The following is a 25,770-nucleotide window of genomic DNA, read 5'->3' on the forward strand; positions in this document are numbered from 1 at the left end:
CACACATGATACTTTGATCCTGAAAATCATGCATTTGGCATTCTCTTAATGCTGTATTTTAATCATACCTGTTTTACTTTTGAAATGCCCATGATAGCAGCCCAGTGATGATTAATGACAATGCTTTATTTTTCTGGTTGTTGGCCACTAAGAGTGATGAAACTAGTTTTGAGGTACTGAGGGGGAGGGAAGGCAATTAGCTCAGACTGTAAAATCTGCCAACATAAAGACCATCAATCTAGATGACTGAAACCACATGGTCAAGCACAAATTCTGCACAATCCCTCAGAAAATTAGGAAAGCGTAATTGTCTAATGTGATTAAGAATGAGGTTACTCAAAATATCAATGTTTTCATTAAGCCCTGACGCAACTTAATTTGAAGTCATTTTTATAAATATTTCATTGAATTTTAAACACAATGGTTGCTGGTGTTTATGCTTGTCTGTTAATTACTGTTTAACATTTATTAAAAGGAAAGTGCATTAACAAGCATAGTAGGAAGTGGAAGAGCCAAGCATTTTCCAGTGTCCAGAATGAATTTGGTGGGTTAATAGTTTTGGTTTATTGTTTTAGCTTATTATAATAAAAATGTATATATATTTATTTATTTATTTATTTATTTTATATATATATATATATATATATATATATTTTTTATTTTTTTGGGGGTCCGGGGGGGGTCTGAAAACCAGTCAGTATCTGGTGTGACCACCATTTGCCTCACGCAGTGCAACACATCTCCTTCGCATAGAGTTGATCAGGTTGTTGATTGTGGCCTGTGGAATGTTGGTCCACTCCTCTTCAATGGCTGTGCGAAGTTGCTGGATATTGGCAGGAACTGGAACACGCTGTCGTATACGCCAATCCTCTGCAGTGAAATGTCTTAATGATTGATTTGTTTCTTACAAACACACAGCTTTTCACTTCACAATGTGTTCATTGATGAACTGGAGTCGTGGATTATATAGTGATGTTTTCATCGGCTGTTTGAACTTTCATTCTGATGGCACCCATTCATTTGGTGAGCAACTGATGTAATATTAAATTTCTCCAAATCTGTTCTGATAAAGAAACACTCGTCTCCATCTTGGATGGCCTGAGGGTGAGTAAATTTTCATTTTTGGGTGAACTATTCAGTTTAACCACCAAGAACGATAACTATAATGATAACCATAACTAAGTTTTAAAAATAGTAAAGTATAACAATAGCAAAGTCTACACCACAGATATAACAATAACAGCACAGAGGAACAATATTGTTGGAATCACAATTTTTTTTCAAGCAGTGTGCGATTATAATAAACAGAACTTTATCATCCATTGGTGTGGATGTTAATATAGTTTTCATTCTTGATGTGAATAGGCCTTTAGACGTTAGGGAACGTGGATCTAAATGCAGGCAGTTTAATGAGAAAACAAGAAAAAAAAACAATAAACCAAAAATGGAAAACTAGGAACAGGAACAAAGAACCAAAACACGAGCAGAAACGTCACCATTACATTCAACAACTGACAAAGCAAAAGAGAAACACAAGGGATGTTTATACAAGGGAGAACAAAAGGGACCAATGAGATATGGGAACTAGCAAGGAGTGGGTGTGGTCCAATGAGTGACTATGGAGACAAACAAGGCACACAGCTGAAAGTGGCAGAACACACCAAAGTCCCTTTAAGACAAGTCATTTCACTCGGCGGCCATCTTTGAAATGCCTCCCAGGCATACAAGTGCAGCTCCTATCTCTTTGAATGGGGAAACATCAAATTCTCCAAAACTGTTCGCTAAGCTTATGATTAAATTTCATATTTGAAATCACCAATGAAATCTGACAAGAGCTGTCTCATAAATGTTGTTAGCATTAAAAAATGTTAAAAATTATTATTCAGGCTAGACCAGCCAGTGCGCATGCGCAGTCCTAAGTGCACTGCGCATGCAGTCTCAGAATGCTGACTGTTTCTATAGCAACCGGGAGTGACACGTCTTGGGTATTCTGTAGTCTTTGAACACACTCAAGGAAACTTGCATCAAAGAAATTCAAGAATTTCAGAGGTTTTTGTTTTTAGTTGAGAGAATCTGATACACAATTTATTTTGATAAAATAATCAAATCATATTCTCTAACATTGGCACTGGACTGCAACAAATCAAAGACAGGCCTGTACAGTACATCCATACATTTTATAGTGTCCCTGTGTAGTTATGCAAAAAACGTGATTAATTCTAACTTAATTAGACTAGCTTTTTCCCTTTTGAAAATTAAAATATCAAAGAGATTGCTTGAATCAAAACAGGTGGTAACATTTTCCCTGCTTCCTCTAATGAATTAGATGAAGTATCGTAGGGATTTATTAAATTCTGTCTTTTGGCAAAGCCAGCATTTTTCTTTCATCTCCTGTTGCCAGCCTGTTGGGATTATATGTTCAATTTATTGGGAATCCTTGTGAGATTTGTTAGTCATGTGTCACACTGGTTCATATTTGTGTGGGTCAGATATCCCCTAGTTGAGGAAATGCACTTCCTGTCTCGCTTCTGGTTCTTGTTTTTCTTTGGTTATGGAGATGGCAAGTAACATTCAATCATGTGCATTTTGCTCACTTTAGCTACGTGGTCACCATGTGGCCAGGCTGGACCCTCTTGGCATCCTCACTGCCGATCTGGATTCCTTCGTTCCCTCAGATTTAATCACGTCAATTGACAAGCTTGGTGAGATATCCATTTAGCATATTTAATATTTAACTTCATGGCTCTTAATCTTCATGGCTCTTTCATAAATACTCACTTCATTTCAGTGTCCTATAAAGGATCTTTTTTCTGAAAACATCCAGCAAATGCTGACTTAGTTTCCTTGCTTGGGGTTCATCCTTAAGAGTGTTTTTGTTATTATTCTATGTTAGCCTCGCCCTCAGCACCATTCAATACGGCAGCTGCTGAGTAATACACTGCTAAATACATTTTTATCTTATAGACTTAATGACATGACAATGTCATATTATGTCTAGTCATTAATGCAAATCATACATATATATATTAAATTTCATATTTGAAATCACCAATGAAATCTGACAAGAGCTGTCTCATAAATGTTGTTAGCATTAAAAAATGTTAAAAATTATTATTCAGGCTAGACCAGCCAGTGCGCATGCGCAGTCCTAAGTGCACTGCGCATGCAGTCTCAGAATGCTGACTGTTTCTATAGCAACCGGGAGTGACACGTCTTGGGTATTCTGTAGTCTTTGAACACACTCAAGGAAACTTGCATCAAAGAAATTCAAGAATTTCAGAGGTTTTTGTTTTTAGTTGAGAGAATCTGATACACAATTTATTTTGATAAAATAATCAAATCATATTCTCTAACATTGGCACTGGACTGCAACAAATCAAAGACAGGCCTGTACAGTACATCCATACATTTTATAGTGTCCCTGTGTAGTTATGCAAAAAACGTGATTAATTCTAACTTAATTAGACTAGCTTTTTCCCTTTTGAAAATTAAAATATCAAAGAGATTGCTTGAATCAAAACAGGTGGTAACATTTTCCCTGCTTCCTCTAATGAATTAGATGAAGTATCGTAGGGATTTATTAAATTCTGTCTTTTGGCAAAGCCAGCATTTTTCTTTCATCTCCTGTTGCCAGCCTGTTGGGATTATATGTTCAATTTATTGGGAATCCTTGTGAGATTTGTTAGTCATGTGTCACACTGGTTCATATTTGTGTGGGTCAGATATCCCCTAGTTGAGGAAATGCACTTCCTGTCTCGCTTCTGGTTCTTGTTTTTCTTTGGTTATGGAGATGGCAAGTAACATTCAATCATGTGCATTTTGCTCACTTTAGCTACGTGGTCACCATGTGGCCAGGCTGGACCCTCTTGGCATCCTCACTGCCGATCTGGATTCCTTCGTTCCCTCAGATTTAATCACGTCAATTGACAAGCTTGGTGAGATATCCATTTAGCATATTTAATATTTAACTTCATGGCTCTTAATCTTCATGGCTCTTTCATAAATACTCACTTCATTTCAGTGTCCTATAAAGGATCTTTTTTCTGAAAACATCCAGCAAATGCTGACTTAGTTTCCTTGCTTGGGGTTCATCCTTAAGAGTGTTTTTGTTATTATTCTATGTTAGCCTCGCCCTCAGCACCATTCAATACGGCAGCTGCTGAGTAATACACTGCTAAATACATTTTTATCTTATAGACTTAATGACATGACAATGTCATATTATGTCTAGTCATTAATGCAAATCATACATATATATGTTGACATTATCATCATTGTTATCATTATTATCATTATCAACATTTCTGTATTACAATGTATTTAATAAAGTTAAGACCTGTCCAGATAATTAAATAAAGAAAAAAAAGCTTTATTAAAGGAAATAATATGTTGAAAAGAAAACTTCATGAAGAACATTGACATAATCTTTTATTATTAATTCTTAGAAAAAATATTTTCATATTTTAAAAAATATTTTAACCAACATGCAGAAACATACAGGGGGACCTTAAAAACTCATGTTATTTGTAATAAAATATTTTAAATTTAATTTTTAAAATTTAAATTGAATTTAAAATATTTTTTTTTCAAAATCATATGAAACCAACATGAATACAAACAATATATTTCTAAGAACGTGTTTTAAAACAGATTATTATAATTTTTTTCCCCCTTCATCAAGGACACTCTAATGTCATTGAGCCACAGATTTCAGGCTTCCAAAAATATATAACAGTATTTTTGTCTTTTGATTTTTATTTTAAATCTTTATCTTTGTGGTTTATTTTGTCTAACGTCAGCGTTACTGTTCTGTCTTGCATTACAAGCCAGCGGAAGCTACCGGAGCTGTGTCTAATGTAATTGGTGGCTGACCTTGCCAACCTCAGCCACTGTGTTTATACGTCACTGTAGCAACAAAGCTGCACCCGTCCACTGCATACATCTCCTTTTTAATTATGAAAGGAAAATTAGATTGTCGGAGCCGACTGAAAAAAACACTTTCATTGCAAAGTGAGGATTTCCAGTTATTAGACCATTCATCAAATTACAAATTGTGAATTTTCTGCACATAAAACCCAATGCGTGCTATTTCTAAGATGTTCCTGTGTGTAATCTTTTAGATCAGTCTTTTCATTTTAGCTCAGGGCTTCCGAAGACCATTGGAAGTTGCTTCCCTAATCTTATAATCAGAGCTGATAGCACTTCATATTATATAAGGATCAAGATTATTGTAATGAAGTTTAGTAACACTGCTTGTACCAGTGCTTGCGTTTTGGTTATTTGGTGACTCATAGTGCTCGATTAATGGAAAGGGGGAGAGAGAGCACGTATGTGTCTGCTTTTAGGGGCTGTAGCTGTGTAAGTGGTCAGCAAACAATTCCTCATTCGGCCATTACAGATTCCCCAGTCTCAGACAGCGACAGCGGCAGGAACTGGAAGGGAGAGCTATGCCCCAGACTCAATCGCAAGCACATGTTAATGTTATCTGAGATAAAGGCCCATAAATCTTCCCCTTTGCTCCTGTCAGGTCCTATTGCCTTTAGTGTCGCCAGAGTAGAAGGATGTAGGACATGTTCTCACAACAGATCGAAAAAGAGAGAGTAATAGCCAGTGAGAAGACCTCTCAAAACATGCCTCTTTTACCTTAGTACACTCTCATTGTGTCGGTCAGGTCAGGTTTTGTCAGAGCTTTTCCTATAGCATCTGTGCAGCTAATGAGGGCATGTATTGGACCAGAGGCTCTTAATTTCGGTACGATGCATCTTTCCTCTTTATCTGTACTGTGGCTTTAATTACATTTGCACCTGTCTCCTCTTGTGTGTTCTCCTCTCTTGAGGAGACACAGTCTTACTGATAGACCCCAGTGTTATCTACAGGAAGCATTTACAAACTACTACTGTATGATTGCTTGGTTTTCTTTCACCGTTTGGGGGTGTAACTAACCATGAAATTGGTAATGATGTTAGTTAGGCTTTACATATCAGGGCTCTAGGCTGTGGCTAAGTGGTTGAAAATGTGTCAAAATCTAAAAATGTGCCACATTAATTTAAAATCTATAAAGTTTTGTGTCTGTCCTTATGCAGTTTTGTCGGTTATCCTCATCTTAAAATTGGTCGTGAAGCAGTCGTTACACTCTGGTTATTCACCATTGTAAAATTCAAGAATAATGAAAGTATGACTATATCCAAACAAAACAAATGATCGCCAGTACATGACATCCGGTCTGGTCTAGCCACAAAAGTTAATTTCAACGCATCTGAAGAATATGCATATGAACATGATCTGAATTCCACCAGCTCACATACTACTCTCCATTGTAAATGACTTCCAGTCTGTCCTTTGTCTGAGATGAAAAGGATGCTTTAGCTTGTGGCAGTATTTCCTGCAAGCACCAACAAACACAGCATGAGCTGTGATGTGCGATTCACAAATAAATGACTTTTATGAAATGGTTCTTTTTAATGAGTCATTTAAAAACGATTCATAAAACAGGCTTATAAGGCAGCTGTTTGAATCAGATTCACTCAATAAATCATTAATAGCCGTTTCTGAGACTGCGAGTCATTCTTCAGTTATTCTTCAGTAACTGTTGTACAATTTACAAAAGAGTTTTGTTGTGTACATGAATAATGCTATTTTATAATATACTGTATGTTTAGTTTTAATATTAAATCAACTGTGAGAGAAAGCTGTTTGAGTGACTTGTTGGAACCATAATCAATACATCTTTACCTCGTAATATTTGGTTTTAAAAGGAACATTGCATGGATTTGATTAAATGTCAATACAGTATTTCTTTTGTTGCTGTTTTTGCGTTAATATGCTTCTCCTCTTGAATCTTTAGGGTCGTACAGCTTGGAAGAATCTGATCTGGATAAATCATTTCAGTTGCCACTAACCACATCTATTGGGGGAAATGAAAGCACACTCCCACTGAGAGAAATCATACACAGACTTGAGGTGGGTAGATGCTGGATTGTGACATCACCCAGTATTTGAGTAGAAACACTTTCCTCATTCCTCATTAGCTGGTTTTGTGCTTGGATTGATTCAGATATGACATTGACTAGTTAATCTGAAAGGATGTAATTTGAGCAAATATGACAAGCTCATTGCTTATATTATGTTGATTTTTAATTATACTTCAAAAATGAATGCATTAATGAATGAATGAAAGGGTAAATAGAATTTACTTGGAATGTTCCAGACATCATACTGTGGTCATACTGGAGTGGAATTCATGTTCATTAACAATATGGAGCAGTGGCAATGAATTCAACAGAAGTTTGAAACTCCAGGAATCATGACATTTTCTGACAGAGAGAAGAGGACTTTGCTGGCCAGGCTGGTTTGCTCAACACAGTGCGTATCTTTAAAATAAAGTACTGCATCTGTGTTCTTTCCTTGACTTTGTATTAGAGAATAATTTTTCCATGCTTAAACCTATTTTAATATTGGAATCAGAACTGCATTTTATTTCTTCTTTTTAATTAAGCAAAGTAAAGCTGACAATTAAATAATTTTTTTTAACAATTCAATGTTCTAGGTTTGAGGACTTTCTTGCTCGCAAATGGTCTTCAGAGAAACGCTTTGGTTTGGAAGGCTGTGAGGTTCTCATCCCTGCCCTGAAGATGATCATTAATAAATCCAGTGAAGCTGGTATAGAGAGTGTAATTATGGGAATGCCTCACAGGTACCCCTAAAGCCTGCTCCATTCAATCTCACTCTGCTCTTATGAATCCACCCTAGCAATATTAACACAACTTCTGATTCACACAGAGGCCGACTGAACGTCCTGGCCAACGTAGTTCGCAAAGATCTGGATCAGATATTCTGTCAGTTCGATCCCAAACTTGAGGCTGCAGATGAGGTAATACAATTTCATCTGATGAAAGATGATTTTCGTTTTATTTTCGTTCTGTTATTGCACTTCTGATGTTCTTCAGGGTTCGGGAGATGTGAAATATCACTTGGGGATGTATCATGAACGGATAAACAGGGAAACAGATAAGAATATCACATTGTCTCTGATGGCAAACCCCTCTCACCTAGTGGCGGTAGATCCTGTCGTTCAGGGCAAGACCAAGGCAGAGCAGTTTTACAGAGGAGACACTGAAGGAAGGAGGGTAGTCCATTTATCTTCAGATTATCTTTAAAGATGAGCCACTGTAAAATATAACAACATATTCTTCTTTTTCTGCTGTATAATAGCTAATTCATTTGGAATGTTGGATAAATACAAACCAACAACAGTGTTTTTAAAGCCATCAGTTTCTTTCTTTGCAGGTGATGTCCATTCTAATGCATGGTGACGCTGCTTTTGCGGGTCAGGGAGTTGTCTATGAAACCTTCCATCTCAGTGAACTGCCTTCATATACCACTCACGGCACCATCCATGTTGTGGTCAATAATCAGGTTAACATCAAACATCAGATTTTCCTATTAAAAATCGACCTTGTTAAAACCTGAGGAGTGGCTTTCCGCCAAACCTTTGACCTTTTAGTATGTTGTAGATTGATGAGTGTTATCTGATGTTGCCAGATTGGGTTCACCACAGATTCCCGAATGGCACGTTCCTCTCCCTACTCAACGGATGTGGCTCGCGTAGTCAATGCACCCATCTTCCATGTCAACGCTGATGACCCAGAGGCTGTGATGTATGTTTGTAAGGTTGCTGCAGAATGGAGAAACACTTTCAACAAGGATGTGGTGATAGACCTGGTAAATACTGTGAAGACACATCCTACATATCACTGAAAATATCACTGAATGTTACGATTAATCACTTACTGGTAAGGACTGCTCGATTACACAACTAAAGAACCATTAACCTGGTTCAAGTATCACAATCTTTTCTCTTACACTTAGGGATGCCAACCAATGGTCTGTGAAGTTACTGCAGGGGCTCCATGGACAGATATTTAAATCCATTGCCTCTGTTTTTGTGACTTCAGCGGTCACTTACATTTTAGAAAATATGGCCAGTTACTAAATTTATTTTTACTTTTGCAATTAAATTGTTACAAAACAAAGCTAAAACATGATCAGTGGTTGTGCATCCCTGAGCAATATACAGTAGTGATGTTTTGTTTGTGAATGTATCAAGTGGTTCTGAATGAATTGAGTAAAACGTTACTGAATGAATCAGTTTTTTTTTTGTTGATTCTTTTTTCTAACAATGTAACCATGAAAAAAAGCTTACTGTAGTGTCCTCATTACTAAAGGCCTATTCACACCAATAACAAACTGTTACAACTGTAACATAACTTTTATTCGCACTTTATGCGCACTTTAAAGTGGGGAAGTCGTGGCCTAATGGTTAGAGAGTTGGACTTGTAACCCAAAGGTTGCGGGTTCGAGTCTCGTACCGGCAGGGATTGTAGGTGGGGGGAGTGAATGTACAGCGCTCTCTTCCACCTTCAATACCACGACTGAGGTGCAACCGAATGTGTGTGTGTTCACGGTGTGTGTGTGTTCACTGCTGTGTGTGTGTGCACTTTGGATGGGATAAATGCAGAGCACTAATTCCGAGTATGGCTCACCATACTTGGCCACATGTCACGTCACATTGCCTGTCAATGTTATTATCGTTTATCAGCTGGGAAAAATAGCTCTGAATTTGATTCAGTTTCCAGATATTGTTGTGATATTGATATTGATAGATATTGTTGTGATGTGGACTCCGATATTGTCTTATAGATAAATAGATTTTTAAATCTTTAAGGTTAAGATAGACCTGGTTATATAGGGCTATCATTCCTGAACGCCTTTAAGTACAGTATAGCCTTGATTTATGCGTTGATCATTCAAGAATGTAATTTAGGTTTTGCATTTATGATCACATGATCCTGAGTGGCACACCCTCATAACTCATTTTGAACACTGAGGAAATGTATTTGAAATCTTACTTGGGAATTAATCCAGTTTAAACAACGTCTAAAATATTCAACTTTCATTTGTAACTGTTAAATATGTAGAAAAGAACAGAAAAGTGTAAAAACAGGATAGACATTGAATCTTAGGTAAACAGTGGAAATAGTGTTTTTTAGAAATTGCTTGGTTGATCAATGATACTGAATTTGCGTATTAATACACATATATTGACGTTGTTGATATATTTTATAGGTGTGCTACCGGCGGTTTGGACATAATGAGATGGATGAGCCCATGTTCACTCAACCCCTCATGTACAAGCAGATCCGGAAACAGGAACATTTGCTGAAGAAGTACGCCGACAAGCTCATCTCTGAGGGAGTTGTAACACTGCAAGAGTTGGAGGTTTGTGTCTCACTCTATGAAAATCTCATTACTGTGTCATTATGTAATGTGAAAATATCCACCTGCTGTTGTTCCTCCCACAGGTCATCCTAATTGACCTTTTTAACTCATCTAAAACATCTTTTCCACAGCTGTTGTTTAGAGAATAAATTGTGACTGGAATCTTGCTGTTTTCTCTACGCCGTAGCACATAGGTGCCATGAATCGTTAATGAATAATTTGTCACAAATGTGTCATGTGTCTGGGTTTTTGATGAATATAGTGGATGGCGGGCTAGCACTGTGAATTGTTTTCAGGAGGAGGTATACCAGCTCTAAAGATGAGAAGATCCTACACATACGCCACTGGCTTGACTCTCCGTGGCCAGGTACATACTGAAGACTTTATAGATGCTAGGCGTTTCAGTGAAAATATAAGATCAGCATTTCTCGACCTTTTTGACTCCAAATCCTCCCATTGTTTGTCACCTTTTTCATGTCACCTTTATTTTTATATAGCTCCACTGAAGACAGAAGGGTCGTTATTCAGCTCAAGCAGTAACGGTTGTCGATGTTGCAAAAATCATGAATTATGAACCAATTCGAGTCAGCTATATTGGAGAAAATAATATTGTCATTATTCAGCTCAATTCAGTTCAAGTTTTGTTCTTATTTTGTTCTCATCCATAACAATATTTGAAGGTTCCCTATAGTCCTAGTTTTGTTTTCAAAACCTTTAACTTTTAATTCGATTTTAATGTATGGGCACTCCTAGTTACTGTAAATTAAAAAAGTAACTAAAATAGTTATAATTAAAAAATAAAATAATTACATTACAGTGATTTATTGGATAAAGATCAAGTACAAGGATTTCTAAAAATCTTTTTACACACAATTTCTTGTCAGTAAAATATTTTAATATTTAAAAAAAAATTATATTCTTTATAAAATGCCCATGGCATTTTAAGATTAATTTATACAGTATGACATTTCCGGGTTTAGAGATCACACTACCTCATATATCCAGGTTTTCCAAGACTGGAAATGGATTTTAATGCTTGTTTTGTCATATTTAAAATCATTTTAAGTCTTCTTTAGGCTCCCTTTAAAGTTTGCTAAGGCCCACTGGTAGAACACCACTGGTTTAGATCCTATTGGTGGTGATATGTGCTCTGTTTTGTGTTTAAGACTTCTTCAAACCAGATGGGGAGCCAAAGAGCATGAGCTGCCCTCCCACTGGACTAAACGAAGAGGTGCTCAGGCACATTGGTGAGGTAGCCAGTTCAATCCCTCTAAAGGATTTTGCCATTCATAGTGGTGAGTTTTGGGTATTTTAGCATTAAATTCAGAGATCTGTTTGTGGCAGTGTTGAAACCACAATTTCTATCCCAAATTATACAAGTATTCCTAAACTTGGGGTGTTGTAGCCCAGTGGGCAAAAATCTAGGCTGGTAACTGAAAGGATGCTGGTTCAAAAACTGGAAAAGCTTAATCCCTGAATGATCACCATTGTATCATTGTGCAAGGGGCCTGTCAAACTCCAAATATACATTATGAAATGATCATAAAACTAGTCCATACAACTTTTTGGTTATATTTTGATATTTTAAAATCTTCAGATGCAATATGACGGCTATAAAAAAAATCACTGAAAATTTTTCTTTAATTTTGATTACTGTTGGCTTTTTTGTTTTTTTTTTGGAAAAGAGCGAAAGTGCATTCCATGGAAGACAGAAAGTCATACAGGTTTCAGAAGACATGAGAGTGAGCAAATGTTGACAGAATTTTCACTTTTGCTTGAACTATCACTTTAATTATTGTTGTGGAGTCCCAGAGGCTGTTCCCAGCAGTCAGTTCATCAACTAGATTATATCTTATGTACTGTTAAGCTTTAAGCACTAGGGACAAAACACTGGAAACTGACATCAAAGCATTGCAGGATGATGGTGGTAATGGTGTGGAACATCAGCAAAGCCCTGACAGATGATCCTTAGAATTCTGATATAGCATTGTTTCATTTCACCACACGGGTCATAATTTTCTTTCACTGAGCAGCGGACGCAGGGGAGCTATAGTGGATTGATGGAGTTGTACTCTGGGACCATTGCACTTAAAGAACCGACTCCTATTTGGCTGCCTTAAATTCTGCTAAATCACCCTAACCACCATAGCCCTCCAGCTAAACTCTGTTTATTGCCTGCCTCTAAGCACAACTACCTCAAAGCATCAAATCAACCCACCCAAACAGGAACATTTGCTGAAGAAGTACGCCGACAAGCTCATCTCTGAGGGAGTTGTAACACTGCAAGAGTTGGAGGTTTGTGTCTCACTCTATGAAAATCTCATTACTGTGTCATTATGTAATGTGAAAATATCCACCTGCTGTTGTTCCTCCCACAGGTCATCCTAATTGACCTTTTTAACTCATCTAAAACATCTTTTCCACAGCTGTTGTTTTCCTGGCCTATTAGGGAGTGATGGGTTTCCTGTGCCATTTCTATATTGTTTCCTGACAATTGATGGAGGCTGTGTTCAGATGCTCAGCCAATGTCTTTTCGTTCTGGCGATGACATGTTTCATACTTCACCCGCTGACCCAGGCTCTCGTTCCCTGGCAGAAGCCGTTCCCAGCAGTCAGTTCATCAACTAGATTATATCTTATGTACTGTTAAGCTTTAAGCACTAGGGACAAAACACTGGAAACTGACATCAAAGCATTGCAGGATGATGGTGGTAATGGTGTGGAACATCAGCAAAGCCCTGACAGATGATCCTTAGAATTCTGATATAGCATTGTTTCATTTCACCACACGGGTCATAATTTTCTTTCACTGAGCAGCGGACGCAGGGGAGCTATAGTGGATTGATGGAGTTGTACTCTGGGACCATTGCACTTAAAGAACCGACTCCTATTTGGCTGCCTTAAATTCTGCTAAATCACCCTAACCACCATAGCCCTCCAGCTAAACTCTGTTTATTGCCTGCCTCTAAGCACAACTACCTCAAAGCATCAAATCAACCCACCGGCAAACGTATTTCTGGTTGAAAAACCAGGTACTCTGGGGCTTGATTCTTATAAGCATAAACTATATAAGGCATATTAACACATATGGCATAGACATATTACATATATTCTAACTTTTATATTCAAAAAATAATATGATAATGATACCTAATATGACAACAAGTAGAAAAAAAATCAAGCATAACTATGCTTTTACAAGTGCTTATTTTGTGATTGGTCCCAGATGCATAATATATTTTTTTTCCATAAAGCCCAAAAAGAAAAGAAATTAAAATAAACATGGCTAATATTTGCAATAAAGGCAGTACATATATAAAGTATTTTCTTACTGAGTATGAATTAACTTTATAAATGTTATTTATTTTCTCTGTGTGTAAATAAAAAAGCAGCAAGCTTAATGTTGGTTTGATAAATCTTTTATACTTTTATGCTTTTTTTCCTGTTGGACCGACAAAAATCCCATAGACTTCCAATGAAAACTTCTACTATCTAGCTTATATATCAAGCAGGGCTTTGTCAAGCCAACATTAAAGTCTGTCTTGACCAACTTTACTTTAAAAATAAATCAAATAAATTGCATTTATTTTCAAAGTGTCACACAACAAAAGATACAAGTGTCTGATTTTCTATATGTTCTGCATCTGTGTTATTTCAGGCTTGTCACGTATCCTTCGAGGCAGAGCGGATATGGTTGCGAAACACACGGTGGACTGGGCCTTGGCAGAATACATGGCCTTCGGCTCTTTGCTGAAGGATAGTATTCATGTGAGACTCAGTGGACAAGATGTGGAAAGAGGAACATTTAGGTAAGATAGTCAGTCCATTTCATGAAAACTACTGTAGCTGCTCACTTTTTAAGTATTATGATTTATGAAGGAAGCAAAAACTGGAGGTTCAGCACATGCAGTCACGGAAGACCATCAGTTGTTGTCATATTTTTTCTAAACAGTTTGATTTCATGTATTGGGCCACTTTCCATTCCTAAACTGACTAGATTTCTGTAACTAAAAATAACCAAGTATATATTTTCTACCTTATGGCTCCATTAAAACTAAAATGTCAACACATTGACAAATGACGTCAGCTTGTCACACGCAGACAGAGTCCTCAGAGAGATACCCACATGGTGTCGTCATGGTACTGCTTCTAAAGGAAACCCCACAGCAGTACAGACACATACTCCCACGTCTGTTCGTTACTGTCATGAGCAATGTATTTTGTCCAGGTTTGTTTGAAATAGTACACACATGAATGAAACTCTGAGACATCAGCGCAGCTGGCAATATTTACGGATTCAAATGACAGTTTTTGACTCTAGATTTTCCTTTCAATGGGCTACACTGGACGATTTTATGCTTTGCTTAAAACATAATGTAGGTAAAATGCGAGTGAAAAGACATCAGCAAAGTAGCTTCTGTGTGATATGAGCCTTTTTATCAAAGTAGATTGTCTGCTGGTGCATATATTCGGTGCTATCTTTTCTTCGCATGCAAAGGCTTTGGGAGTGAACATATTGGTGTGCTCCAGTCTGCTGGTTCTGCTTGTTACTCAGGGAGTTAATGGCTATGAGTAATTGATTCAGTCTACTGTGTTTGGGAATGCACTGAGTACTGTGCTCTGGTCCCTTGATTGATGAAACCAACACACAGCTGATGCACTGTGGAAACTGTTTACTCCCCAGATCCTCTGTGTTTCCAGAGCTAACCATTGAGACAGGACACTTTAGCTTAAAGAGCCACTTTTGATTTACATTTGTGATTAAATGAGCGTAGCAGACAGACCCCAATTAGCCTGAACACATTCCTTGTGGTTACATTCTCTATTTCACAACATTATCTATCAGAGGAGCCCATATTTGTCAAATGTGAATTACCCAGCTTGTTGAGAAATATATGTGGTTAATACTGTATTTAGGCTAAATGTTATGTAATGTCTGTGTACTCATTGTGAATCGGGATGGCCAGCGCTGGACATCATTACTGTGATATTTAAAGGACTTTAAAGATCTAATCTAAGATGTCTAATCGCACTGTGGGTCTGATGGCTTGTTTGAACATCGCATCAGAGTAAGCCTGCAAAACACATCACATCTCCTGTCTAAAATCCACTGCTGCCCATGATCTCTCACACTGATAGGACATAAAGAGTTAGAGTGCCTCTGACATTACAGCTTAAGAAAAGATTCCTTAAAAAATCCTAAAGGTGTTATTTTATTTTATGTGTACATATATATATGTACATATGCACATACACACACACACACATGTTCAAATGTTTGAAGTCGGTAAGAATTTTTAAAATATTTTTGTATTTTATGTTTTGAAAGAAGTATTCCATTACTCCAGTCTTTAGTGTCACATGATCCTTCAGAAATCATTATAATATGTTGAATTGGTGTTCAAGAAACATTTCTTATTATTATAAATATTGAAAACAGCTGTGTAAATTGTGTGTGTGGTGTCTTTGCAGTCACCGTCACCATGTCTTGATCATGTCTTGCATGATCAGGAAGTTGATAAGCGCTTCTGTGTTCCAATGAACCACCTGTGGCCGAACCAGGCTCTCTACACAGTGCGCAACAGCTCCCTGTCTGAATATGGGGTTTTGGGTAAGAACCACCTATGCTCAGTTTGCATCTTTTATCAATCAGCGTGCACAAAAAAATAGTAAAAAAAAAAATATATATATATATATATAAATAAATAAACAATCCGAGGTATTTTCTTGGTTTAGATATCCGTAAAATTAACTCCAGAAATGAGCAGCCTGTACAAGAACAAATTGCTCCCAATATTCAACAGCACATCTATTTGCAAAATCCATACTAAGAAGATTTTATACAGTATTATTTTTATGTCCAAGTTTTATGTTCTGACATGCCCATGTTGCTTAGGGTTTGAGCTGGGTTTTGCCATGGTTAGTCCTAATGCCCTGGTGTGCTGGGAGGCTCAGTTCGGGAACTTCCACAACACAGCCCAGTGCATCATTGATCAGTTCATCTCTGCAGGCCAGGCCAAGTGGGTCCGCCACAATGGCATTGTTTTACTGTTGCCCCATGGGATGGAGGGAATGGTGAGTCTGCTGATAGCATGCCCTATTATACAGTATATTACATTATTCTATCATTATTTTTGTAACTTGTTATGAAATAAAGTCTCTCAACTCATATCCTATCCTGTCAGACGTTATACTGTGCTTGTAGCACGCACTCTTCAATTGCACGCGCAAGTGTGGCAGCCGCACACTGTATATAATTTCACTAAAGCGCAAAAGAAACTATGAGCATTCAACGTGTGAAATAAAAGTAAAGTACCAATAAATCACATAACTGGTACTTCGTGTGCTAGCTGGGAAGGATTTGCATGAAGGTATGATATTTTTTTAAACAAATTTCATCAAACAGATCTATATATATATCATAAAGTGGGTCGCGGCTTCATGACCATGGGAAAATGTGGGTCCCATGTCCAAACCAGTTGAGAAGCACTGTATTAGACCATATCAAAGCAAATGCTATTTTTAGTGTCAGTTATGTAGATCATAACAGTCCTATTGACCACTGAATCTAATTTCCTGCAGAGATAAAATGCAGGGTAAAATCTTTTTCAGTCCTTTCCTTAACCCAATGGCAGAATAGCTGTACTAAGATCAATAATGATGACTCAAGTTTGGTCTGAGCCAATAAATGAGGCTATAATTCTTTAGCTTAGTATGGCGTTTGATAGACCTACACTCATTAGTGCTGGTGTGTTTGCACTAATGAGCAGGGCCCGGAGCACTCGTCAGCACGGCCTGAGCGCTTCCTGCAGATGAGCAAGGATGACCCTGATCGCTATCAGGTAAGTGGCCCTTCCTGCCATGCCTCATGCTGAATGGCCACAGGTAGTTTGAAACGTACACACTTCGCTGATTGCCAATTTGTTTGATGCTTAATATAGTTCTTTTTAAAACTGCTTTCCTTTTTAGTTTAGCAGTATGTCAGTTACAGTGGCAGGGCATCATGGGTAAAGACATTGGGGTGACAAGAATGGTACTAATTACAACCCTGATCAGTATTTACAAAACACGATCATTAAACAGGTTATTGACAAAAACAGTCAGAAGTTAAATCAATTCATGAATGTTCTCTTTATGCAAAGGAAGTCTTTGGTGAAAATGTAAAAATCAAATATTTGTGCTATCATGGAATCTTATATAATAATAAATGAATCATTAAATATTTGAAAAGAATAAACATGTTGAAATATCATATAATTGTTTTTTAAGAAAGTTTTTACTTTGACACATAATGGGATTTTTTTGACATGATATTTTTAATGAGCTGTGGTTTATTTACCTCATTTAAGGAATTCACTGGAGACTGTGAGGTCCAGCAGCTCTATGAGTGTAATTGGATCGTGGTCAATTGAATCTGACAATCAAATGCATTCTTCCCTTTTAGATATCACCCTTCCCTTTTGACCTCATCAAGGCTAAGGTTGAGAAGTACAGCAATGCTGAGCTCATATGGTGTCAAGAGGAGCACAAGAATATGGGCTACTATGATTACGTAAGGCCACGTTTCCTCATAGTGCACCCTAAGGATCCAATGTGGTGAGTCTCTTTTTAAAGGAAAAGTTCACCCAAAAGTGAAAATTTGCTGAACATTTACTCACCCTCAGGCCATCTAAGATGTGTTTGTTTCTTCATCAGAACAGATTTGGAGAGATTTAGCATTACATCACTTGCTCACCAATGGATCCTCTGCAGTGCCATCAGAAAGAGTGTCCAAACAGCCAATAAGAACAACTCCAGTCCATCAGTTAATGTCTTGTGAAGCAAAAAGCTGCATGTTTGTAATAAACAAATTCATCATTAAGATGTTTTTAATTTCAAACGAGTCCTCTATCCATAATATTGCTTTCTCCTGTTGTCACGTCTGAATCAGAATTATGCACAGATCAAGCAAAAACAGTCCAAAACAGTTCTCAACAAGTATGAAGGTGGATTTTGATACGAGAGGACAACAGGGGATTGACTTTTTCATTGGAGGAAGCATTATGAATTATGTACTATGGATTATTTTGGCCAGATCCAACAGTTCAAAGTTGAAATGTCTTAATAATGGATTTGTTTAAGAATAAGATGAGAAACTTCATTTTCATTATAATAATATGATGAAATTTGTTTGGTAGTTCTCAGAGTTTGTTACCAACACAGATTTTCGCTTCATCGGAGCTGTGACAATTACTTGTGGATTATTGTGATGTTTTTATTAGCTGTTTGAACTCTCATTTTGACGGCAGCCATTCACAGTGATGTAATGCTAAATTTCTCCAAATCTGTTCCATTGAAGAGACAAAGTCATCTAGCCTACACCTTGGATGACCTGAGCAATTTTCAGCCATTTTTCATTTTTGAGTGAACTATTCCTTTAAGCTAACTGTTTGGTGTAGCCTAAACAAATTTATATACACCAAGCTAAAAACTTTCACATTCACTTTTAGGTACGTTGACCGTGACCCTGCTGCAGCCCCTGCCACAGGAAACAAATTCACTCATCTAGCTGAGCTGAAGAGGTTCTTGGACACTGCCTTTAACCTTGAGGCTTTCAAGGGCAGGAGTTTTTGATGCTATTGTGTTAGTTGTGGAAATTAGAGATTAAATTGTGCACAAGATAGCAGATAGAAATTTGTTTAGCTCATATATCCATATATTTGCACCAGAAATCCCTAATCTGTCTGTAATTGGTATTCTTATTTTTTTTATTTGTCTTCCATAACTGTCACACTTGGCTTCATCCTGAGACATCAAACAGATGGCATGTAGACAAGTAACAATATTCTCTATGGCAGTGGCGATATTCTCTGTAGCTTCCACAAAATATGCTTCCTTTTTAGACTTTAGGGTTCTTGTGGCGTTCAGGACTCATGACATTTATAACGTCAACATGTCTGTGACAACTTTGAAATGCTATACACTCTGGGAAAGAAATAAAAGGAAGTTACAAAACAATTACTTAAACCACCAATCTGATAAAAACAAGTATCTGATGCAATATCGTTCTGTGTATCTGCTTCTGTAAGGGAATTTAGCAACACTAAAACTTGTACATTGTCATCTTTAATGATCATTCTATGGCTGCTTATACATAGATAAATCTTTATTGTCACTCAAGCTGGACTAATCAACTATAACTAGCAACTATAATCCAGCTAACTGAATTTTACTTAAATGTTTGCTGTAGGCACTTGCTATAGTGAATTAAAATTTAATGTAAATGTTTAAAAAAGGTAAAAAACTTTAAAAAATTAGATTTGGTTGTAGTATAGGCATTGCTCATGGGGAAAATTATCATAAATTCAATTCACTGTGATAGATTGTGATAAATGATAGATGCTTCTCAGCAATAATGCAATAAACTGTGTCACTGACAAACAATGGATGTTTGCTTGGTTATATCATTTTTCATATACCTGTGCACATAAGAGCTCTCCACAGACAGTGTGCTGCCTTCCTATACAGCAAGACAACATTAGTGAACATTGATGCTGTCTAGTTAGTATGCTCACTGGATATTAAGACCTTGTCTTTGTTTAGAATAGTATACTATCTGTACCTTACAACTCTTACAAGTGCTTCATTATGTAGTAAGCCTATGTATTCTGTGCAATATGCTAATTTCCTGACTTACTGTATTTGCTGAAATGAGCAGTGTATAATGGCACACTTATTTACTGGACTACTATGCCACAATGCAGTGCACTCTACTTGATTCTACGTTTCCAGTGTGATTTTTTTGACTCATCATCTGTTCAGACTGACAAATTTTAAGACATTAAGACAGGTGTGGCTGTGTAGCGAACTACGTTTGTTTACCATTTATGGAATAGCTCCACCTGGTTCACTTTCACTTCATATTTCGTATAGGCCTGCTGTTGTTCCACTCATAGCCATTTCTTAAAAAACAAAAAAAAACAAAAAAACAGTAGGCGTGTATTCTGCGTAGTATTCAGTACGCATTATGCTAGTGTTCCATTTCGAACACGGCCATAGGCATGGTGTTCAGTACGCGTCCCTCACCGCGTCAATGGCCTCCTTGCACCGCGTCGTCGTCAAGTCGTCCATCACCCCCTATGAGCAAAGAGAAGTTTGACAGGGACTTCATGAGCATCACATCTCTTATCATCCAGAAAGCAGAGGGTTTCAAATGCTGACGCAAATTACCAAAATCAAGGTCAGTAATGTTGCACGTGTAGACGCACTCTCCATTCACAATGAGCTCTACTGTATTCCAGTCAACTGTTTTCTCGATGACACACTGGTGGCCGTCATCTTTTAGGACCGCTAGAAGTGAGGGTTATTTTCACCAAATTAAAATAGTGCTAAATACATTGTTACTAGGAACGGGTGACTGGGTAAAAATGTAACAAAATGACTGAAACTTAATGACTCATTTTTAAGGATTACCTTGTAAACCGTCCAGGCGAAATGTTCTCTGCTCGACAATACCACAAGACTCATATGGACCATACTTTACCGTTACTACTGAATTAGTAGACATAATTATGAATCTATCTGTAAGCCACCTTAAGGCTATAGCTGTTATCAAAACTGCGTTTGTGAGTATACATCTCTCCATAGTAACCAATGACCATAGTAACCTAAAACATGCAAACAGGTCCCAGGAAGCAGGAGACACATAATAGTCAAGACAGTAAAAGGGATAGCTCACCCAAAAATGAAAATTACCTCATGATTTACTCACCCTCAAGCCATCCTAGGTGTATATGACATTCTTCTTTCAGACAAATACAATCGTAGTTATATTAAATAATGTCGAGGCTAATCCATGCTTTATAATGGGAGTGGATGGTAGCCCAAAATTTGAAGTCCAAAAAATTGCACCCATCCATTATAAAAGAAATCCACATGGCTCCGGGGGGTTAATAAAGGCCTTCTGAAGCGACGCGATGCGTTTGTGTAAGAAAAATATCCATATTTACAACTTTATAAATCTTAATCTCTAGCTTCCGCTAACTGTCGTACGCACATTCACAAGAGATTGGCCTACAGCGGATGACGAAAAAAAATCCTGAGCCAGAATACACATATTTCATAGTTGGTGGTAAATACTCAGAGCACACATCATTGGTTTTGATTAGTACTTTTTATGGCATAATTAGGATACAGTGATAAATAAACCATTTATCTTTTGAAAACTCTTTTTGAAAAAATACATATCCCAGAGTTAAATAACATCACAGTTTAAGCACTCCACCACAGTTTAACAAAATACATTCTGTTACATCCTCATTTTCACATGTAGTTTCTGTTTTGCCCATTCGTATTCATGCTTAATATGATGTCATGATAAACAACAAACATATACTAATACTTGGGCTATAATTTCTCTATATTTGTAGTATACATATTCTCTCTCTTTTTATATATACTCTGTTATATGTAACATGATTGAGTGGTTTATTAGTCTATTTCAGCTAAGTTATTTTACTACAGTACATATTTGATCTAGTTATAAAGTGCTAAAATTCATTTCTCAAGGCGTCACTGCTTTAGTTTTTTGATCTACTTCACAATTACTGTCACGACTGGATCAACACGTAGGATATACAAATGACACGTTTAAAAAGCACAGTGTTCAATGCATATTCACAGTATAAAACATATTCTCACTGTGTACATTAGGCAGACATCAAGTATTGTTCTTTTTGTTTAGATATACTGTATAGACCTGGTGTGCAACACGTGTCAATGTCATTTTCAGACTTAATATAAGCATATTTTCACATACACAACAATAATTATACTTTAAAAAAAAAAGCTTAATAATTTTGCAACTATAATTAAACTATTCATCTTGGCTTCATAGTTCATAATCTGCTATTGCATTATAAATTGAAAATTCCCATTACTATTATTGCATTGGAAATCAAGACAACCCACAGAATGGAAACATATAACAATGTTCATTCAGTATTTGCAATGGCTCATATTCTTTAAACATTTATGCACACTAGCTTGTTTTTAGGACCTCCGACTGTGCATTTCAGAATATGTGAGAATTAAATTTATAAAACACATAAAACACAGCACACTGTAAAGCTATAATACCATACAGTATAAATGATAATGACATTTTGTTTGTATACTGCAGACCTAAAATAGACTTTGCTATATATATATATATATATATACACATTAAAAATACATTAAATAAACTTTAAAATGCAAAAGATGAGACTTTTTCAAAGACAAAGTTAAATAGCAGCTTCTGGTCCAGTTCCACAGGGTTGTCATTCAGAGTACTGTATTTTGACAGGCATCTTTAACCATAAGTTATGGCAACTCTGACATGACCATAAAAACTGGTATAGAGATTGTAAATAGCTATAGGTTATCATATTATAATTTTCATATGCATACTAAGCAATTGGATATACAGTATTTCAAAAGCAGCATATTTGAGAATGTCATTTTTTCATAAACTTGGACAATTTCCAATTTCCAAGCATCAAGGCGGTCCTCATAATATTTTTTCATTGTTGTTGAAAAAACCTGTTGAAACATTCTTCAAAAGATCTTCTTTTGTGTTCCACAGATGAAAGTGAGTCATACAGGTTTGGAATGACATGATGGTAAGTAAATTATTATTTTTGGGTGAACTATCCTTTTAATGCTGCCTTTGACAGTGACAACTGTAATATACTCTTAGTCAGACTGAAAAGCTGGGTAGGATTCTTGGAAACAGACCTCAGCTAGTTCAGGTCATATTAAGAAGGCATCATTTACTGTATATCTGCTGAGCTTCATCTACTCCCGTTTAATTTGTATATGCTCTCATAGGCCAAATAATTAAGAATTATAAGAACTAAATAGATCTACTTTTGTCAAGTGACTACAGCTCCATAGAATATCTATATCACTGCTGTTGGTAATAAAATTTGGCAATATAGAGGAAATACTTAAGGGAAATGCCTACTTTGACTCTGTTGCATATCAAAAGTATTCACTAAATCAGTCTTGCTATGTTTTTGAGTCTCTTATTTTCTCCCAAAATGTCCATCTTTGTACAGTCACACTGGTTTCTGCATCTTCCATACGATTCAAATGATGTAGCTTATTTCTATGACTTGCTTCCATTCTTCATTACCTTGGTAGTTCCGTCCATCCTTTTCGTAGAGTCAGCTGGTTTAGCTTCAGTGTTGCATTTTATGCATAGATCTTGCATTTCCTTCAGGCACCCCTCAAGAGTCTTCACAAACAAATCTGAGCTGGTCTCGGCACTGTCACGGAAGCTTGACACGCAGAAGATGATGTGGTCCGTCTGAGGATTGTAGCAGACTCCGTAGCCATTAGGGACAACAGGACCATAGCAGCAGAACATCTCTTCAGTGGTAGGAACCTATACAAAGACAAGCGTTTTTTAACAAAAATATTGGTGATCTAGTTCTAAAAAATTTTCTACATATTATATTCAAATAAAGATGAATGTACACTATGAATTACAAATCCATTTTAGGTCTATCTCTCATGATTTCAGTTAGGCTTTAAAGTGAACCTGGCTTGTAGAGAGAATGAAGTGAATGCTGGTGGCATAGGTTGTATCAGAAAACAGCTCTGGTTTTTCTAGTTTCAGCTCCTTGGCAATCTCTCGCAGCCCCAGCAAGTGATTGTCTATTGCCATCCCAGTGATTGCCTGTTTCCAAAGAGTGGAAAAGCAATGTTTTATTGAAGAGTGGACGGTATGACTAACAGTTTGATAATCATAGTCAAAAAAGGATTGTATACTGACAAATTGTGTAATTGTAGTTCAAATTCAGTTGTCTGTTTTACTTACTAGAATTGTGTAATTGGTTTGGGCTTTAATGGCAGTCCAAATCAACTCCATTTTCTCAACATCCTAAATGAATAAAGACAGAGGTCATTACTAAGCTACTCCTGTTTTGACAATACGCACAGCATTGACTACAGATGAGCTGACATTGCATAATTCAGGGCAGTTTGAATAGAGTATAATGAAAACAGACTAAACTACATACAGTGATTTTGGAGCTATTTGCCATAGCTTTCACAAATGCTAAGGCCTCAGGTGTGGAGGAGCGAATGTTGTCAACTCGTCCTTCTTGAAAGCGGCGTATTGATGCACTTTCATAGGTGGGCACTAGACGTCCATGACATCTGAGTGCAAAAGGAAAAAACAATGTCAGACATAAATCTTCTCTCTGTAGTACTAATACATCTTAAATTATAGAGAAGACTGACCTGTAAAATGTAAACTGGAGGGCAACTTGAACATAAGCATCAGGGCTCATTTTCTGTTTCTTGATGAACTCTTTGCCATAACCAGTGAATTTGCTGACATTCATGTCCAGATTTTTCACAAGCCTGTGGGAATTAACAGTTAATATACTACCATTCAAACGTCTGGGGTCAGTACTATTTTTCTAAATATTTTTGAAAGTCTCTTATGCTCACTGAGGCTGCGTTTATTTAATCAAAAATACAGTAAAAATGGTAATATTGTGAAATATTATTACAATTTAATAGAACTGTTTTCTATTCTAATAGATTTTAAAATGCATTTTATTCCTGTGATGGCAAATCTGAATTTTCAGCATCATTACTCCAGTCTTCAGTGTCACATGATCCTTCAGAAATCATTCTAATACACTGATTTGCTCAAGAAACATTTCTTAATGATTCTCAATAACATTATTATCAATGAAAACAGTTGTGGTGCTTAATATTTAACATAATATTTCGGGATTCTTTGATTTACAGCATTTAAGATAGAAATCTTCTGTATAACATTTATAAATGTCTTTCACTATCACTTTTATTCTTGTCTGTCAATTTTTCTCAGTTTTATGCATCCTGAATAAAAGTATTAATATCTTTCAAAATAAAAATCTTACTGACCTCAACATTTTTAACAGTAGTGCATGTAAGAAACCAAAAGATACTAAAACATTTCTTGTATTTTACACTATTTATTTGTTCAAATTTTATTTATTTATATCAATAATTGAATAATTAACTTTGATGTCTTCTAAGGTATGCTTTAAAGGGGTCATATGATGCGATTTCAATTTTTCCTTTCTCTTTGAAGTGTTACAAGCTCTTGGTGCATAAAGAAGATCTGTAAAGTTGCAAAGACTAAAGTCTCAAATCCAAAGAGATATTCTTTATAAAAGTTAAGAGTCAGCCACGCCTACCTAAAACGGCTCGTTCTAACACGCCCCCACATATCTACGTAACAATGTGGGAAGATTTGCATAACGCCGTCCAATTGTTCACGCAAAGAAAGAAGGCGTAACTTTTATTCTCGCTGTAGTATTGTTGTTGCCGCCGCCACCATGTCATGAAGGCACTGTGTGATTCGTTGTGAAACCGAAGCTACTTTGTTTGGCCTTCTAAAAGAGGACGATATCCGCTTCGTCATGCCTGGAGCTGATCCGTGCTGGTTGCTGAGGAAATACATCAACTT

General features: G+C 36.7%; 2 protein-coding genes and 1 pseudogene across 2 annotated transcripts in view; 1 reads left to right on the plus strand and 2 right to left on the minus strand.

Moving 5' to 3' along the window:
* Positions 1-1,577: 1,577 nt before the first annotated feature.
* LOC107673863 (2-oxoglutarate dehydrogenase-like, mitochondrial) lies at positions 1,578-18,890 on the plus strand (annotated as a pseudogene).
* A 1,456-nt stretch (positions 18,891-20,346) lies between these two features.
* On the minus strand, positions 20,347-20,823 carry LOC107673897 (UPF0728 protein C10orf53 homolog). Its single transcript, XM_016467705.1, has 3 exons — positions 20,730-20,823; positions 20,487-20,606; positions 20,347-20,393 (listed from the first exon to the last, which is right to left on the minus strand). The coding sequence occupies exons 1-3, from the start codon at positions 20,821-20,823 to the stop codon at positions 20,347-20,349; spliced, it is 261 nt and encodes an 86-aa protein (XP_016323191.1).
* Positions 20,824-22,895: 2,072 nt separating this feature from the next.
* The window catches only part of LOC107673961 (choline O-acetyltransferase-like), a 7,498-nt gene continuing 4,623 nt past the window's right edge, over positions 22,896-25,770 (minus strand). Inside the window, exons 11-15 of the mRNA XM_016467814.1 lie at positions 24,546-24,668; positions 24,323-24,461; positions 24,121-24,183; positions 23,842-23,979; positions 22,896-23,685 (exon numbers count right to left, since the gene is read on the minus strand). Of these exons, the coding sequence (XP_016323300.1) occupies positions 23,407-23,685; positions 23,842-23,979; positions 24,121-24,183; positions 24,323-24,461; positions 24,546-24,668 (742 nt within the window). The 3' untranslated portion in view covers positions 22,896-23,406. The remainder of the gene's footprint in view (positions 23,686-23,841; positions 23,980-24,120; positions 24,184-24,322; positions 24,462-24,545; positions 24,669-25,770) is intronic.

This window comes from Sinocyclocheilus anshuiensis, unplaced genomic scaffold, assembly GCF_001515605.1.
Source record: "Sinocyclocheilus anshuiensis isolate Anshui unplaced genomic scaffold, SAMN03320099.WGS_v1.1 scaffold292, whole genome shotgun sequence".
Lineage (NCBI taxonomy): Eukaryota > Metazoa > Chordata > Actinopteri > Cypriniformes > Cyprinidae > Sinocyclocheilus > Sinocyclocheilus anshuiensis.

What these genes read in the sequence shown, in the direction of transcription:
- LOC107673897 (XM_016467705.1), bottom strand. Translation starts at nt 20,823, where the DNA reads ATGTCTACTAATTCAGTAGTAACGGTAAAGTATGGTCCATATGAGTCT. An exon ending in TCGCCTGGACGGTTTACAAG is followed by an intron (nt 20,607 to 20,729) that starts GTAATCCTTAAA and finishes CCTCACTTCTAG; the next exon opens with CGGTCCTAAAAGATGACGGC. An exon ending in CATTACTGACCTTGATTTTG is followed by an intron (nt 20,394 to 20,486) that starts GTAATTTGCGTC and finishes CTTTGCTCATAG; the next exon opens with GGGGTGATGGACGACTTGAC.